This window comes from Schistocerca serialis, chromosome 2, assembly GCF_023864345.2.
Source record: "Schistocerca serialis cubense isolate TAMUIC-IGC-003099 chromosome 2, iqSchSeri2.2, whole genome shotgun sequence".
NCBI lineage: Eukaryota > Metazoa > Arthropoda > Insecta > Orthoptera > Acrididae > Schistocerca > Schistocerca serialis.
The window spans coordinates 716,394,273-716,414,042 of record NC_064639.1 but is presented as its reverse complement, the minus strand read 5'-3'; the positions used below and the strand labels follow the sequence as shown (position 1 = coordinate 716,414,042).

The 19,770-nt window shown below is 40.5% G+C and overlaps 1 protein-coding gene across 1 annotated transcript in view; it reads right to left on the bottom strand.

Annotated features, from left to right (window-relative positions):
• Nucleotides 1-549: 549 nt before the first annotated feature.
• The window catches only part of LOC126457902 (ATP-binding cassette sub-family C member 4-like), a 274,881-nt gene continuing 255,660 nt past the window's right edge, over nt 550-19,770 (bottom strand). Inside the window, exons 21-26 of the mRNA XM_050094578.1 lie at nt 19,204-19,331; nt 18,875-19,120; nt 8,297-8,457; nt 7,859-7,988; nt 995-1,105; nt 550-891 (exon numbers count right to left, since the gene is read on the bottom strand). Coding sequence (XP_049950535.1) covers nt 808-891; nt 995-1,105; nt 7,859-7,988; nt 8,297-8,457; nt 18,875-19,120; nt 19,204-19,331 — 860 coding nt within the window. The 3' untranslated portion in view covers nt 550-807. The remainder of the gene's footprint in view (nt 892-994; nt 1,106-7,858; nt 7,989-8,296; nt 8,458-18,874; nt 19,121-19,203; nt 19,332-19,770) is intronic.

The following is a 19,770-nucleotide window of genomic DNA, read 5'->3' as shown; positions in this document are numbered from 1 at the left end:
TACGGAGATTAAAATAAATGAAACTCTAGACATTTCGCATTTTACTAAGTTGATATCTTCAGGCTTCTACGTATGAAAATCACAGTCGAAACTAGAATTAGTGTAACCTACCATGCTTCTTAATTGTACTACAACCGTGTATTACGCGTTGCATGTACTGAATCTAGGCTTTTATTCCCGTCTTGACGAAACTGAACCAACAACGAAACGTTTCATAAGTATGTAGAGCTCTCGTAATAAATGGCATTAAAAGGTACCATATGAAGTTTCTTCAACAGAAGTACTCTGACGTTGCTTCTGAATCTTCTGAATCTACTGAGTAGTCTATTACAAGTTTACTTTATATCCTACGGTACGAGCAGTGACTCATTTGTGCCACAGAACAACTCCAATCGTAAAAGTGATTCATTCAGTCACAAACTAAACTTCGGTGCTTGGATTAATCTAGACATTAAGCTAAAAAAATCCGCGATTGTTATTAGCAATAAGATTATAAATGTGATTCCATATTAAAAACGAATTTATAATAAAGAACACAGGACAAAAAAGTCCATCAACGGCTTTTAAATGTATTTCAAGGTACGTGTCAGTAACAGGCAAGTCCGTAAAAAAATTACAACCGATGCTTCTAAATAGCAAATAAACACTCAATAAATAAAATTAGTCTTAGTAACAGGCACTGATAAATTTTATGTCTCCACTCTACACGTGACAAATGAAATGTCTCTAACAGTTTTTGGGCTCTTTCACAACAGATGGGAAAGTGTCATGGCGACAGCAAAGGGAGTGTAGGAAGCAGCTGAAGAACTATAGCCTCGTGACTTGTTCTCCTTCTTCACCATCATCTTCCCCTTTCGTTTCTTCTTCCACGACAGTCAGTGTAGTATAGCTCTGAAAGAAGCAATAACGTCACTACGCATGTTTCAAGTTCCAACATGAGCAAGATATTTCCTAATTTTTGCGCTTTTCTAAAAACGTTGGTTAAAGCTCTCACCTTCTCAGCAATATTTCTCAGTTGTTCCGCCATCGCAGTTCCCGTTTCTGCCACAAGATTCGACAGAAAACCATCCAGATTCTTCATCAGAATATGTGGATGGTCATACTCCTGAAAAATCAAATGTTTATTCTATCAAAAGTTTTCGTAAATCCAGAATTCTTATTGACTTAAAATAATTAAAAGTAAGTTTGATTCCGGAAGCCTGGTGGGGTTAATACAGTCTTCGGTAACCTACGTGGTTAACAAAATTCTCTTATACATATACTGTGTCGAGAACACAAAATGAGACTGACGACAACACACTTCAGGGCCAAACTGCGTAAGAAAAAGACATGGGCAAACCCATGCACCCGCCTTGGGGAATTCCAAATTGACCACATAGCAATCAGCTGGACAAATGCTAAAGACATCATGAACACAAAGGTCAGGAAGAACACAAGAATAAAATCGGATCACTATCTACAGAAGTTAAGTGCCTTTGGAAACCAAACAGGGACAGACTGCCACAGACGAATAGAAGAACAGAAAACATAGACAGAAACAAATTAAGACACAATCGATCCAGCTATGAGGAAGTAATAGAATCATTCAATGAATGGGACGACAGGAAGCGAAATATGACGAAACAGGCTGAAGTACGGGGAAAGGAAGGAAAGAAACGGAAGCACTGGTGGTGGAACAAGGAATGTGCGGAAGCGGTAGAGACTCGCAGGAAAGCCTGGAGAGACTGGAGCAGCAAGAAGGACCCGGAAAAATGGGAAGTTTTCTTAGGAGGAAGAAAGGAAGCGGCCCGAACAATAAGATGGACCAGAAGACAGAAGATGAAGCAGGAACTGGACGATATTGAGACCTACTTCAGGAAAATCAGCAGCAGGCACTTTTTCGGGAAATTCAAAAAGAGTCTGGTTGGATACAAGGGTAGAGAACTGTTTATGAGAGATAAGAAAGGGGAGCTGGCTGTCAGTGCGAAGGAGAACTGTCGGATTTTTGCAGAGCACTTTCACGACCTGCTGAACTGCGAACCACCTGAAGAAGAGCTGGAACTGGGGACAGACACAGAAGAGAGAGAGCCACGCCCTCCAACCAGGGATGAAGTCGCACATGCCATAAGCTATCTAAAGAATAATAAGGCAGCTGGAGAAGATGGTATAGCAGCCGAGATGATAAAGTGGGGAGACAACAAAGCAATAGACAACATGACCAACATAATTCACCAGACCTGCAGAACAAAGAAGTTGCCAGAAGGATGGAAGAATGCAATTGTAGTACCAATACGTTAGAAGTGGGACAAGAGAGATGCAAACAACTACAGAAGAATATCGCTACTACAGGTCGGATACAGGGTGCTGTTAAAACTATTGCTCAAGAGAGTAGAAGAACAGGTAGAAAGTACAGTTGGCGACTACCAAGTGGGACTCAGGAAGGGAAGGGGTTGTATAGAACAGATATTTATCTTGAAGCAACTGATAGAACATAAGGCCTTAAAAATCAAAAAGACAGTAATAACCTTCGTGGACTTCACAAAGGCATGTGACTCCATCGACAGACAGACTCTTATTAGGATCCTGAAGAACAGAGAACTTGATGGAACTACACAAGAACTCATAAAAGAAATTCTGACAGACACAAAATCGAGGGTGGGATTCAGACGAGCACTGTCAGAAGAATTTGAGATCAAGACTGGTGTTAAACAGGGAGATGGAATGTCACCATTGTTGTTCAATATAGCACTGAACGAAGTGATCAGGCAGTGGAGAGCTATAAACAAGGAAATGGGAATACCAAAGACCCATGTGGGGGACAAAACGGACAACAGGGCTCAAGTGGACTGCCTAGCCTTCGCAGATGACATGGCAAAAGTAAGTGAGACGGCCGGCCGCGGTGGTCTCGCGGTTCTAGGCGCGCAGTCCGGAACCGTGCGACTGCTACGGTCGCAGGTTCGAATCCTGCCTCGGGCATGGATGTATGTGATGTCCTTAGGTTAGTTAGGTTTAAGTAATTCTAAGTTCTAGGGGACTGATGACCACAGCTGTTAAGTCCCATAGTGCTCCGAGCCAGTAAGTGAGACGGAAGAAGACGCAAAGACACTACTCGACAACTTAAGTAAGGTAGCCAGAAAGGTGGGACTGAGGATCGCCTATAACAAGACAAAGACATTAAATACCACTGCAGACTGGGAAGCACCGGAAGGCACTGTGCAAATGGTGGACAAATTTAAATACCTGGGAGAATTTATAACAGGAAGGAACAGGAGCAAGGGGGGAATAACAGAGAGGATAAAGAAGATGAAGTCAGCCTTCTGCATGGCAAGAGAGATGTACAATAAAAAGGATATATCCACAGAGGCAAAGATAAGCCACTACACGGCAACAGTAAGGAATGCAGTATTATATGCTGCTGAGACGATGACACTAGGAAGAAATGGGGAGAACAACTAGAGACAGAAGACAGAAAAATACTGTGAAAAATACTAGGTCCCAAAAGAGGTGGAGAGAGGTGGATGCAAAGACCTACGGAAGAATTGTACCGGAACAGGAGAACAATTTCCGGGGAAATCAGACTCAAAAGGGCAAGGTTTGCTGGGCATGTAGTTAGGATGAGTATGGACAAAATGACGAAGAGAGTGTGGGAAACAACAGGGAGGACAAGGGGAAAGACAGGAACCAAGTGGGTTGTTGAGCTTCGGAAGGACTGGTTGGAATTGGGGATCAAGGTCGAAGGAAAGGAAAATTTGAGGAGCAAATATACACCAACCAATATGCCGGAGATCAATGACAGAGAAGAATACAGGAAAAGATTAGAGTGTCACCAGTGGAGCCGACAGGAAAAACGGAAACTGAAGATCTCGGAAGAAGAGCGGGAGAGAAGAAGAGAAAGAATGAAGAGGTTCTGGGAGAAGGAGAATGCAGTCCACGAAGGGGCTACCCGTGGTCCAACAGAGGCCGTAACGCAAGAAGAATATAACCCATACGCAGAAATTACGGTCAGTCCATACGACTAGTCCTCACCGTCCATATATTTGTCTTCAGTTCACGCCATTAATCTGAAGACTATCAGCAATTTTAAATATGTAGAAGTATCGACCGTTCATGAAATATGAAATATTTTCCGCTAACTAAATTATTGCCTTCATCAAACACAGCATTGATTTGGTGCAAGCAAATAGCTTAATATCTATGTATATTTAATGCTTGCTTTCGTTGCTGATTGTCCTACTCAATGCAGAAACTTTCACACACCGGCTATCTTAGTTTTTTGTGGTCTTTATTGCGATAAATAGCTTCAAGTAAACGCTGGGATTTTTCAAATAAGGCTAAAGTTAGTTCGTCGCTGGTTTGCGTCCAACTTGGCAAGAATAAAATAAGAGAAGCAATAAACAGGAAAGGACAGACATAAAAATAGCAAGTGTTGACGTTGAGTGCAGTGGTAATCAAAATTAGGATGTTACTGAGCACAGGGCGAGAACAGTCCGTTTCACTGGGAAGTAATAAAATTAATATCAAGGCGGAATTGTTACTAATTATGAAGACAAAAACGTTGACATCTTTAAGTGAGCAAAATTATAAGTACAGTAAATGTGAAAGGAAAGCTAGTATTAATGTGGTGCAGAGAATTTGAACTATTGTAATAACCGAAGGAACATGCTGGCTCTTTTGAGGTTAGCTGTCTTGGAAAACCTGTGTTAATGAGAAGAATTTTGCAAGAGACTGTATCCTCTTTGTGTTTTGTTGTTCTACCTCCATACCACTATACAATAGAGCCATATTCACAACCATTTAGTCCTGTATCAGGAACCTGACTTTGACACGATCTTATCCGAAAATTATATATGAATATGTGGTGTTTGTTCTTTCGGATATGTCCGCAACAACAGACACCACCCATTCATGTATAACTGGTTCACTTAGATGGATCTACCTTCTTTAGTGTGGATGCACGAGTACGTCCGACCTCCTGCGGGAATCTCAGAGTAGCGAGCGTGGAGGAAATGGACAGGGACTGCGGATAGGTGGCGCTCCGTGGGAGTGTGCGTATGCCTTGAGGCGCGTCGAGACAGACGCATAGGTGCGACAACACTGTGTCCTGGATGGCGCAGTGCTCAATACAAGTGCATAGTACTCAGGAGATCCCGGGGTCAAATCCCAGGCCAGTATAATTTTGTAATCCCTTCCTTTCCTCTCGGCCCCCCCCCCCCCAATCCATCACCAACTTACATATAATTCTCCAAAGATATCGACAAATTTCACGCGTTTGCTACGCAAAAAAGGAATTAATGGGCGACATTGTATTACAGTAGTTTTCTCTGTCACACACTGTACCTGCAGCTGTCTCTAGTCAATTCCCGCCCTCCAATCTCACTTCCCCAAGCCATCAGCTTTGTCTCCAGAGTCACCTGTTGAAACTGTATGCTTTCTATACCTTAACACCCACTATCAGTGTCATTTCAATCTTTTCCTCTGTCATTACATTTTCCTTCGTGTTTCTGATGATGGTAGACACAGCATCAAACGTGATAAGCGATTTAAATTTACTGTAGTTCTTAGTGTCAAATTGTAATTGTTATTTTTTCACTATTATTATTTGCATCGACGGTTATAATTATTCTCATGATAGTACATCTGATAGAGAGGGTGTCAAGGGTACAGGGGTACAGGTGCAGACATTGTGATCAAAAATGGTTCAAATGGCTCTGAGCACTATGGGACTTAACTTCTGAGGTGATCAGTCCCCTAGAACTTAGAACTACTTAAACCTAACTAACCTAAGGACAACACACACATCCATGCCCGAGGCAGGATTCGAACCTGCGACCGTAGCGGTCGCGCTGTTTCAGCCTGTAGCGCCTAGAACCGTTCGGCCACCCTGGGCGACATATTGTGATCATTGCTACCGTAATATGTACCCACTGCAGATTGTAAGTTGTTTTTTCTCTGCGTCTAACAGTCTTCCCAAAGCCACAAAGCACGATTTACAGCCGATATTTTTTTTTTCACTTTCGTAATTTCACCACGAAGTGGACTACACCTGTCATCGTAGACTATCTTTTTGTGTCCACTCTTCAATACTTAACCTGCTATCTGGGAGAAAGAAAAACCTGTAATAGCTTGCTTGTGCCACACACACTTAAAGGTACTAACCAACATCAGAACATGCTATACTAATAGCTACGATTATTAGTCTGCAAATGAAGTAAATGCTGATATAATGTTGTTCAGTATACTGTGCTCAGTCAGCACTGGTAATACCTGCACTTCCGTCTCTGACATAACTGAGCCACAAGTACTTATAGCAATGAGAAGTTTGGTAAAACACGATTTGTAATAGGTTTTGATATATACAGTTCCCTCACGTTTGAGTCCGTTCTCACGTTACTTAAACTGAAAGCAAAGCAGCTTCTTTTTTTCAGTCTATCCATTTAAACCGCTTTTTGGGCAAAAACCTTCCGTCTCCTTTACCACTGGAGTGCTGTCAAACATTAAACGCACTTAGAAACAACATTCCTGCGTCCTTAAAGTCTACGTTTTGGACAAAATTATTTCATTTTTCTGTGACTAATTGTAAGCCGCGTCGATTCGAATACCTTCTTATTTGCAAAATTCCGAGAAAGAGTTATCTTGCTTGCATTGATTTAAGCTGATTTTTCACTGGTCTTCCCTCTTGAATTTTACAGTTTCTTGATGCAACTACGAAAGAAACGGTGTTTCGATGTCGCACTTGATACTATCAATTGTATGACGTGATAAAACAGTTCTGATTCGTTTCGTTTTCCTTCGTGATATTAAAAGTTTAGGGTTCCAGTCTGGGAAACACCAACAGCTAAACGAAAGTGGAAGGGGAGCAGAGAAACAAACGAAAATTATTTAAGGGTAAAATCCAAACTGCGGGTGTTGTACTGCATGTAGCTATTTCCTAATGGCGACTATGTGGACAGAAAAATGAGTTTACTGGTAAAACAACCGAATATTCACAATTTGTGTTTTCTGTCTTATTGTGCAATTCCTTTACTGAGAAATAAATAAATAAATAAAAATATCTTGTTTCAATGTGCGAGTTTCTAATTTGAAGATCAATTGCCAATTCCAAAACAGTTTTGAATGCCTCTTTTTCTAAGTTCAGAGCTAAAATTTAACCATCTTCAAGAAATAATTGACTCATTTCAGCTAGATGATGTAGGTGAAATTGTTTGCATGATGGGTTTTGTAATGAAAAGGATATTTTGAAGAAAACATATCCATAGAAGGCAATGCAAGTAAGTGAGCCTGAAGAGTCACAAGTGAGCTTATGTTCCCTGTACCTTCAGCGCAAAAAATGTTCAGCTACCAAATTTGCTGAAAGTAGTTTGGGTTTGTATTAAGCATTCCTGGTTCAAACCACGAGGCAGAATGAATTTTTCCCTATGGAACCATAAATTGCCAGAGATGCGCAACAAAGGTATCACTGACCTTATAAAAGCAGATCTGCAAATAGCAATGCATTTTAATTTTAATTGCAGTGAATTATTTAAAAATGTAAAAGACAATGAATCTTGGCGGAAGGAAGTAAAGTCTGTAAACAAAAGCAATAATTTCTACTGTTATTTGTAGAAAACCCTATTTGAAGTATTTGTTTTGTAGGCTTACTCCTCGCTTCCTTATTTTCACTGTAAAAAGCTGGCAACCCTACACGGCTATGACAGCTGCAGTCGAATTACCCTGGTGCTAAATCCATTGTTTAAAAGATTTAACTTCGCAAAATTAAATGACAGACTGCTGTGTGCAAAATATAATAAGAAGAAACTGCTTTTCAGTGAGTGTTTGGTAAAAGAAAGCTATTATTGACGATTGTTGTAGGACATTGTCTAGTGACATATTTGTTTCTCACCACTACAGTTCCAGCGTCCATCACGAGCACCTTGTCTGAGTCCATAACAGTATTCAGCCTGTGGGCGATAGTAATCACCGTGCAGTGCATGAATTTTCTGCGAATCGTACACTGAATCAGGGCATCCGTCCTGTAACACAAATTTTCAAATAATTCGATCACATAAATGGCTCTACAGAGAGAATTTCCTACCATTAAGAAGAACTCACCTGTTTGCGAAGGTGGTCCAAGGAACTTAGGCACACAATCTAAACCATATAGGTGATAAAATCACAACCCACAATATGAAGGTATACATAGAGACGACCACTTACAGTGTAACGCAATTAACTACACACCCTCTGCGTATTTAGATGGATACAGGCACAATTATGAAAACATAAACTGTGTTCAGTAAAGGGATTAGGAAGGAATTAATATAAGTAATGCGACACTCACTCTGGGTCGACGTTGGCAGTGGCCTCGTCGAGTACGAGTATTTTGTTGTTCCTGAGTATGGCCCTAGCAAGGCAGATCAGTTGCCTCTGGCCCACGCTGAAGTTGCTGCCGCCCTCCGTAACTTGGAAGTCTAGTGTCTCGACACAGGACTTGAGCTCCACCTGTCAACATTAAAAGAAAGCAGAGTAACAACTACTGAGATCATGTGTGTGTGACGTAGTTCACCGTGGAGAGTGGCTGGGTTAGTTGTTTCAAACTGCTCAGCTGTTCTTTGCAGAAATATAAGAAATAAATACTGCATCGAACGCTATAGTTGGTGGTTATTCTGTTTCGCATGGGCGAAATCGAAATTGAACATAACTTAGTCTTTATTTATATTTTTCACCACATATGGCAAAGATGGAATAAATGTATGAAGTAGATGTCTGTGGAACGAAAAAAATTTGCTTGCTTCCGTACATACCAAAACCATGGTCCAATTTACACAGTTTTTTTCCGTGTTGTCTGCAGAACATGTATACATTTTTTTAAAGTGTTTACTGTAGTGAAAGGAAAATTAGTATTATTTCAGTTCTTAATTTCAAGTATTATTACAGCAGATATTGATTATTAAAAATTAGACCATATCTAGGTCCCAATGTTCTAACCGTAGTCCACCTCACATATATTAAGGTGGCTTGTAGTTACGGTATTTATGTCGATTTGTTTAAATAGAAAGTGAAAGAGAAACATTACTAAACTCGTTCATTTTGTAATTTATATTTAAATACAAACACATAAGAAAATAAGTGACACAGTTCTCTATTTGTCCCAGACATCTTCGGTACTTTTACAGAATATCATTCTCCTTTCCTGGACACCTTAACTTGGGGCTGAATTATGTAAATTACATCATATTCGTTGCACAAAAGAAGATCCTTTTCTTTGCGTCAGATTTACAGTTTCCTACTTCTTGCCACGCAACTCACTTCTGGCCCTGTTTTGTAGATCTGAATGGCGCTACCTACCTATAATTTGTCCTCATATTTGACAATGACAAAATCTTTAACTTTAGAAGGTTTCATCTGACTCAACTTTGTTCAAGCGTTTCCCTTCAACACAAGTTCCCTTTTGATGTTTATTGGTCATTATTTATTGCAGTATGACCTGAAAATTGTGTGAAAAAGAGCTATTTTACGCTCAGGTATTTCAATACCGCCTCAGCAATGTAAATTAATGTAACACGAACAGACTGTAGTAGGAAATTTTGGGCTTTAGTTGTGTCTCAAGTTAAATTTTTTAAATAAAATATAACGTAATGCCAGTTGACATAACATTGCTAAATAATCAGAAACATGAATATTATGCAGAATTTTTCAAATTTCCTTACTTATTTATGGTTAGGCGCAGAACTTTGTAGCGAAAACAAGCTTCTCAAGAAAGTTCAACAGCAACTGATTTTTCAGAAGTATGCCGATATAACAATTTCGCAGTTTCACAGAATTCAGCGCCTATTGGACTTCCAGATGGAGCACAAAAGAAATGCAAACAGAAACTGCACAACTGCACCCAGCAACGTAATAACAGACTGGCAGCTCTGGGACCATAGTTACCAGAAATTACCCTATAATATAACCAGTACCGATAACTTTTGTCTTTACAACTGTAGAAACAAGAATATCTAGATATTAAATCTCAGGGAAATCATCCGCTACAAAGTTTTTTGTTTGAGCATTAAACATGATTTAACTGACAAGCGGGCGACAGCTTCCACAATCTATTTTCTATGGCGTTTTAGACTTTGGGGCTGTTACTTATCTTCGGTGAAAGCTTCACGTGAGTTGGTGACATTTGAGGGGCAGTGTTGCAGTGAAGTCCAATGAGAAGTAGAAATACTATACCATTACCACAAGATCATCAAGACTTATTCTCGTTCAACAAGGGTATTCGTTGTGTGCATATTCTAAATACAAACTAGACAGCTAGTTTGCAGCAGTATTTTAAAAGAAGGTATTGCTATGGTCACTAATCTGTGCATTAGTAATGAATGAGACCTCATATAAATATGTGCTTAAATAATGGTAAGACAAGTCATTACTACTAACCTATCACATCACCCTGTTTATATTTATACAAATAAACCATGCAGTATTATCAGTTTGTGCAATGATATAAGGCTCATAAATACAATTCTGGAAGCACACTGACTAGGGACAAGATCTGCCTGGGCCCCGAGGCAGAATAAAAAGACATGTAACTCTCACAATATTAGTGTTCAGCTTCACTATAAAACTCGTAAATTGCTACGGAGTATACAGGGTGAGTCACTAACTATTGCCACCTAGAATAACTCTGAAAGTATGATAGTAGCTCAAAAGTTTGTAGAACAAATGACGCATGGGACAACGGGTGCCATAATATGACACTGATTTTTTGTTGCTAGGTGGGGTCGCTTCAGAGATACGAAGGTCAACTTTGATTTTTTTTTATGGGAAGCTGTAGTTTGGTACTTATTTTTTGATAGCGGCTATCGAGACGAATCCAATGATGTGTAACAGTAAGGTCTTTCAAGGTCAACGAAGGTCACAAAGATGGCATGAACGTCCATTTACAGAAGGAGTCCGAAGTGATTGATGACCATTGGTATCAGTGCAGTGCTGCAATCTTCAATCTTCTTATCATGGATTGAGTGGAATTCCTTATCACTTCGGCACTTATCGAAGCACTTGCTCTGATAATTCTCTCTAGCATATCGTGCAAATAGTAAATAGTTGCCGAATACAGCGTATCCATCTAACGTGCCATTGACATGTAGACACAATCCGACTGTTTCGCAAGACAACACTTATAGAAAGGGTAAGACTAGTATAGTCGAATCAAGCGAATGTGAGTGATGTATTCCTTCGAAGAACAAGTCGATATGCTTCTCATTTATGGAGAATGGCAACGAAATTCAGTGAGAGCTAGAGACTTATACGCTGATAGATATTCTCAATGTACTCACCCTACACGTCGAACATTTAAATATGTGTATGATAAAGTGAGAACAACTGGATCTTTAACGCATCGGAAACATATCCGGCAAAGGAAAATTACTACCGAGGAAACGGAAATTGTTACTCTTGTCACTGTGGTTCCAGATCCTTGTGTTAGTTCACGTCAAATCGCAAGGGGATCTGGCATGAATCAGAGTAGTGTTGTTCGTGTTCTGCATCGCCATAAATATCATCCTTACCATATCAGTCTCCACCAAGAATTAACTGGTACGGGTTGCATGCGTCGCATTGAATTCTGCCGATGGGCTCAACTTCAGATTCAGAGGGATGACACATTTCTTAATTTAATTTTATTTACTGATGAGGTTATATTCACGAACCATGTAAATGTTAAATTGCATAACATGCATTATTGGGCAACTGAAAATCCATGTTGGCAGTGGCAAGTTGCATACCATAAACCGTGGTCGGTGAATGTGTGGTGTGGAATTCTGGAGGACAGAATTAAAGGCCCCTATTTCATCGAAGGAACTCATAATGGTAGGAAGTACACCACATTCCTGCAAGAAATATTAGGTCTGTTATTGGAAGAAATACCTTTAGGAACAAGGAACAGAATGTGGTATCGACAAGATGGGTGAGCGGCACATTTTTCGCTGATGGTTTGAATGAGTTGCAGAGACAATTCCCAAATCGTTATATTGGACGCGGAGGAGATGTGTCCCTCCTCGTTCGCCAGACTTGACTCCTCTGGATTTTTTCTTGTGGGGATTCTTGAAAGACATTGTTTATAAAGACGTTCCAACTGCACCTGAAGATATGCGAGAGAGAATCGTCAGAGCATGTGCTTCGATTAGTGCCGACGTGATAAGGAATACCACTCAATCCATGATAAGAAGATTGCAGCACTGCATTGATACCAATAGTCATCACTTCGAACACGTTCTGTAAATGGACGTTCATGCCACCTTTTTCACCTTCGTTGATCTTCAAAGACCTTACTGTTACACATAATCGGATTCGTCTCGATAGCCGCTATCAGAAAATAAGTACCAAACTATAGCATACAATTTAAGAAAACGAAGTTGACCTTCACATCTCCGAAGCTACCCCACCTAGCAACAAAAAAAAACAATTTCATATTATGACTCCCGTTGTCCCATGCAACTTTTGTCCCACAAACTTTTCAGCTACTATCATACTTTCAGAGTTATTCTTAGTGGCCATAGTGAGTCACCCTGTATATACACATCCGCACGACCTCAATGAGTCTATCAGATCTCCATCACAAACCTTCAACTTACGATGCTAACTGACGTAGAAACAAGGACTCCGGCGCCACTGCAGATTGAGGCCGCAGTATTTTTATCCCCGACAGCTACAATATGGCGAGACCGGCCCGCTTCTGCATGAGACGTAGGGAAGGTCAAATTTAGAACTTTAACATCTTAGAGCTTCACTGTAACGATTTATCTTGGAAGTCATAAACGGTTTGCTTCGAAATTCCATAACAGGTGGGAGGTACTATATTCCATAATTCTACGTGTTGTCTTCAGCAGTTCTTTTCATTACTAACTAATTTCACGATGATCACTCAGGACTTCTGCGATTTATTTCCAGTTTTCTCCCTAACGCTCACGTCAGATCAGCAGATTTTCGTTCGTACACGTTGCCTTAAGCACCTGTTTATCGAGATTTTGGCACAAGATGCCTCTATGAACAGTATTGAGAATCAAGCATTTTTGTCGTAGTTGCGAATTGTCGTGATGATAAATAAACCAAATGATTAATATATTCAATTACATTCAAGTCCACATTCCTAATAAAAGAAAATCACCGAAAAAATGTGATGGGAACACATACCACACTGAAGGTAAAAGCGAGGTTGCGTGGAGTTTAATGCTCTGTATTTGCATACGGCAAGCCCAGTGTTAAGATCACCATCTATTCAATCTGCTTTAGGTTTTTCGCGATTTCCCTGAAATGAAGTATACCGTGAATGTCAGGAATCCGGTAAAACATCAAATCTCCGACATCGCTGAGGCCGGAAAAGGATCCTGCAAGAACGCTACCAACGACGACTGAGAAGAATCGTTCAACGTGACAGTAGTGCAACCTTTTCGCAAATTGCTGCAGATTTCAATGCTAGGCCATCAACATGTGTCAGTGTGCGAACCATTCAACGAAACATCATCGATATAGGCTTTCAGAGCCGAAGGCCCACTCGTGTACCCTTGATGACTGCATGACACAAAGCTTTACGCCACATCTGGGCCCGTCACACTGACATTGAACTGTTTGATGAGTGGAAGCCTGTTACCTGGTCTCGTTTCAAATTCTATCGAGCGGATGGACGTGTACGAGTATGGAGACAACCATGTGAGTTCATGGACCCTGCCTGTCAGCAGGGGAGGGGACTGTTCAAGCTGGTGGAAGCTCTGTAGTGGTATGGGGCGTGTTCAGTTGGAGTGATATGGGACCCTCCCCCCCCCCCCCCCCCCCCCATACATCTAAATACGACCCTGACAGGTGACACGTGCATAAGCGTCCTGTCTGGTCACCTGCATCCATTCATGACCATTGTGCATTCCGGCGGACTTCGGCACCCAACACCCAACACATCCAGAATTGCTACAGAGTGGCCACAGAAACACTCTTCAGAGCTTAAACACTTCCGATGGCGACCAAACACGCCAGGCTTGAAAATTATTGAGCATATCTGGGATGTCTTGCAACGTGCTGTTCAGAAGACATCTCCACCCGCTGTACTCTTATGGATTTATGGACAGCCCTACAGGACTTATGGTCTCAGTTCCCTCCAGCAGTGCTTCAGACATTAGTCGAGTCCTTGCCAGGTAGTGTTGCAGCACTTCTGCGCACTCGCGGGGGCCCTACACGATATTAGGCAGGTGTACCGGTTGTTTTGGCTCTTCATTGTAATTGTGAGTTAAATATTTCACAGTATTGTGCGTTCTTTCCGTCAATGAGTATGACTTTTTTTTGTACGTGATGACGCTTTAAAGTATTGTCCAATATAAACATACAACAAACGATCTACAGGATGCGGCAAGAACAATGACCTGTTCGAAATTGCGCGCCGTTGTTGAGCACGGCTTCCTAAAGAGTCGATGGTTGTACCACTGCTTAGGACGGTTTTGAGCGTTACCATTCAGTGTGAGTCGTTGCTCAAACGAACATCGTGTGTTAGGCAACTGAAAAGTTTTTTTTAATCTGGTGATGGTCTCGTGCTAACGCAGCGTTTGCTTCTGCAACATTTTGACATTTGCCGTAATCATCAAGTTCCTTCAGAGAAGTAGACTACGAAATGGCTGCTGTAGTTCAGAACAACAGCATCTGCAACGAGGAAGGCATCATCCTGTAGACCAGGAATGGTTCGCATTCCGAACAACACTGCCTTCCAGTGAAGGTCGGCGTGGTCAGTTTGTCGGCATTCGCAAAATAAGTGCTGAACAGCTTGGACGGAAACCTGCGACGAATTCTGCATCTCGATAATCATGCCCATCATTATACGCTCCGAGTGGTGCAACAGTTATTGCCAGGAGGTCAGCAAGCTGTCATAAGTTCTGTTCACAGTTTCCAGAAAAGAACAACAATGGACTTTATTTTCTCAACAATTTAATGATGTCCGTCTACGTCTAGTTTCATTTACCGGTCTATGTGAATAAACAAAACTTTCGGTAATCGGTGCCTACTAGTCCTCACCAAATGCATAGCACACCACTTCACAACAGGGTCCGTACTTTTTTGAGAATGACGTAGCTGGCACTGCTACAGTAACATCAGGTGGGTATGTTGTTATGTTGCAATAGTTCATAATGCAGAAAATGTGTCCTCAGAAGATTTATACGCAGTCGTGGATCCAACAGGACGGCGCAACCGTTCACGCAACAAGAACGTCCATAAGGGTCTTAAGCAGATAGTTTCCGTAGCGTCTTCTTTCGCGCTTTGCTGGTGTCAACTGGCCTCCCCGTTCGCTCATTTATAGGTTAGAGCCTTTTTCTGTTGGCATTTATGAAATAAGAAGTGTATGAAAACAGACCAACAGCTTCTGAGAGCTCGAAAATCAACATTCAAGCTGAAATCGAGACTCTTTGCGAAGTTACAGCGATTGTGTATTTTGGTGACTAAAATTTCATCGCCAACGATGGTGGACACCTAAAGGACATTATTTGTAAAATATAGCATGTCTATTATATTTGTACGAACTAGTCTTTCGAACAGTGCACACCAAGATGTTTAGCCGTGCATCTTCGTAGTCAAATACACTGTTATGAATACGCCATTGTTTCTGCCACATCTAGTATTAAATTCCTCGATACCTTGACTGAAATAACAGTAACCTGTAGAATACACATGTTACTAGATTCCCGTAGTGAATGAACGTGAAGAAGCACAGACGATTGAACATTTTCTCTTGTGTCCAAGCATTGAGTTTTCTTACTTAGCGGAAGATCCGATTTTTATGCAAAGACAAGGCTTTTGAGGCAGCGTGATTTTGGAAGAAGAGAGTTTATAAATTCTTGCTCAGGCACGGAAAGTAAAGTAGATAGTGAATCAATTACTTCCTAGGCTTCCTGGAATCTGTTTGTCGGTTTGTTTGTTTATCATCATCATCATCATCATCACTGTCATCATCGTGAACTGCCATTTAACATCCACTGTTTAATGACGGTCTCATCTAGCCTTTCTGTCCGTTTCGGTCTTTAGCTGTATGCAGCCACGTTGTTCCTACATATTTTCCGATCTCATCGGTTCTTTGAGACATTGATTAGTAATTTTCTTTTGTGCAACACACTTCAAGTTCCACGAATTATTATAGCATCTACTCTTTACCATCAACTTGATGCAATGAAATTGTTTCGAATATTATTCAGAATATGTATGATTTTATGATACTGATAATGATTTTCTGTTACATAAATCCCCCCGAAAATCCAAAATGAAGTAGCAGTATGCTCCAGTAGCTATTCAAAGAGAGAACGAGCCAAATCTTAAGGTCACACTTTCGATGTGGGCTAGTATTATGTTGTGCAGCTAAGTATACGAACACAAATCCATGGTCACTGACGACGTCTCTCCCAGCATCAGATTACACTGGCATACAAGTGCAGAAAAACCAGCAGAAACCACACCCAGTCAGATATGTAAGTACTGTCATTTCTCAAGTTTCTCATACTTTTCCATATTTTCTACAATTCTCCGTATTTCTTCACATTTTTAGTTTTTCGTATTTTTCCAATCTCGCGATTTTTATACCACTGTTCTTAAATTCACAACAAGCTCGTGGCGTGTCGCTTAGCATCATGTCGATGTTTACGATCCTGTTCAAATGGTTCAAATGGCTCTGAGCACTATGGGACTTAAAACCTCAGGTCATCAGTCCCCTAGAACTTAGAACTACTTAAACCTAACTAACCTAAGGACATCACACACATCCATGCCCGGGGCAGGATTCGAACCTGCGACCGTCGCGGTCGCGCGGTTCCACACTGAAGCGCCTAGAACCGCCCTGTCACCATCGGCCGGCTTACGATCCTGTCAGCCGATCATAAGGCAGTGAGTACTGAAAGACATGTGAATTATCATTGCTGAACCATAGATTGTGTGACGTCGTAGTTTATGTGTTCGTAAACAACCAAGGAAAATCCTTGTAACTACACTGCTTTTAAAATTATTTCGACCTATCAATAAGCCTACTGGACATCTAGTACACTGTATTATTTAAAAACTATTGGAATGAATAATTCACCTGTGCATTAATAATGAGTTGCAACACACACACACACACACACACACACACACACACACACACATATATATATATATATATATATATATATATATATATATATATATATATGCTTTGATAATGGAAAGACGATGCATTATTATTAACATGGTAAAATGGCACAACATGACGTTTTAAGCAAATAAACCCTGTTGTTGTGGTCTTCAGTCCTGAGACTGGTTTGATGCAGCTCTCCATGCTACTCTATCCTGTGCAAGCTTCTTCATCTCCCAGTACCTACTGCAACCTACATCCTTCTGAATCTGCTTAGTGTAGTCATCTCTTGGTCTCCCTCTACGATTTTTACCCTCCACGCTGCCCTCCAATACTAAATTGGTGATCCCTTGATGCCTCAGAACATGTCCTACCAACCGATCCCTTCTTCTGGTCAAGTTGTGCCACAAACTTCTCTTCTCCCCAATCCTATTCAATACTTCCTCATTAGTTACGTGATCTACCCATCTAATCTTCAGCATTCTTCTGTAGCACCACATTTTGAAAGCTATTCTCTTCTTGTCCAAACTATTTATCGTCCATGTTTCACTTCCATACATGGCTACACTCCATACAAATACTTTCAGAAACGACTTCCTGACACTTAAATCTATACTCGATGTTAACAAATTTATCTTCTTCAGAAACGCTTTCCTTGCCATTGCCAGTCTACATTTTATATCCTCTCTACTTCGACCATCATCAGTTATTTTGCCCCCCAAATAGCAAAACTCCTTTACTACTTTAAGTGCCTCATTTCCTAATCTAATTCCCTCAGCATCACTCGACTTAATTCGACTACATTCCATTATCCTCGTTTTGCTTTTGTTGATGTTCATCTTATATAAAGGTGTTTTTAGTCAAAGTACCAGTCACCTTAGGAATACTATAGCTGCGGTTATGTTATCTCTCTTATTATCACCAAAGTGAACCATAGCTTCATGCTGAGTCATTCTGAACACAAAATAGTGTTACGATACCGACAAGCTCTACAGATAAATGGAAATGCCGCTGGCATCCTCTGACAGCTGTGATTATAGTACCAGCGTGTTTCAAAGAAAGTGTTTCAGTGTCATGCAATTAAACTCTAGCTTCAGTGAGCATTTCTTTATCACTCGTTATTTGACAGCAACAGTTCCGCCACGAATCTTAAATATTCGAACTGAACCATAACTTTTTACGATAAGTTGCTGATTCATTGGGATTCGTCTCTGTCTTTAATTTATATCATGATTTCTCTACTTAATGCTATATAAGGAGTTGTGTTTTCTGTTGTGATTCGTCATAAGACAAAGAATCATATAACTTGTCTTTGATTTTCAACTTCATTTGTATTCAGTTTATCTCTCTCTTAGGATTTCACATTTTAATAATTGTTATTTCTGAAGGCTCCTGTAAGAAGACAGATAATATTATTTAAGTATTCCTATGAAAAGGCAGATAACATTATTTAAGTAGCATTGCTGAAGTGTCGAATTACAAATCTACAAATTTCGAATTTCACCTGCAGTCTGTCACTGAATTATTTCACTCAACATGACATTCACCTCTTGCAATACTTTTTTGGACATGAAAACGTTCAAAGGTTCCCCGCTGTTCGGAATCCACCATCAAACTAACGCTCCTCCTGCAAGTCTATCTAGAAAGCTGAGCTAAGCAGTCAACCGTCTTCTATAGGACTACTCGTATCAGAGGCCTGTCACATTTTAAACAACAATCTGATTGCTAGTCGCTTTCACATCTGGTTTTGTAGCATTTCCTATTCCCACAGAAGACGAATATGATGCTGTACGAGCTCACCTCTTCAAGAGCTTCCCAGAGTTTTGCATCCTCGAACTCTGAGAATGGGTCGAGATTATACCGGAGGCTTTCCGAGAAGAGCACCGGCTCCTGGGGGATGATGGAAATGTGCTTCCGAAGGTCGTGTAGTCCGAGGCGGCTTGTGTCGATATCATCAATAACGATGGTGCCCTCTGTTGGAGCAAGACGGAACAGCGCGGAAATGATAGAAGATTTTCCAGCGCCAGTTCGCCCCACAATGCCAACCTAAAACAGATTTGCAAAATATCACAGAAGGCAGAAATTACATAAAAACTGCTTTTCCTACTGACTGTTAATATTATGACTACCTTGTGTGTAGCTTCAACAGTAAAATTAAGATCCTTCAGTACGGGAGGATCTGGTTCATTATATTTGAGATATAGCTTCTGAAAGACAATTTTCCCTCTCTGCGGCCATTCGGCAGGTGGAATAGCTTCTGGAATAAAAAAATTTTTTGCTTTTTTTAATAAACATCAACAACAATTAGTCAAACTTACATAAGAACTGACTAAAAATGACGGGTCAAATATTTTACTATGTTTGGCTTTACGTGACAATGTGTTGACTTACACATTCCAAAAGTTTTCACTTATCCCGTATGTTAAAAGAGATATTGTAATATGCTAAGTAGGTGCTCCGTAATTTTGCTTGCACTGCAAGATATAATAGTCCAATGTTCGATTATTGCAGTGACTAAGGAGAGTATCTATTCTGGTATACGTTATGTGATCACAACAAACGTTCAATACAATTTTCATTTGTGTAGCATGAATTTTGCAAGACTACAGATTTGCTCAACGATCTTTGTCTATTTGTTCAGAGTAGTTTAACCCAGATTTGAAACATAAATGGTGGGTATTGAGCTAACAAATATA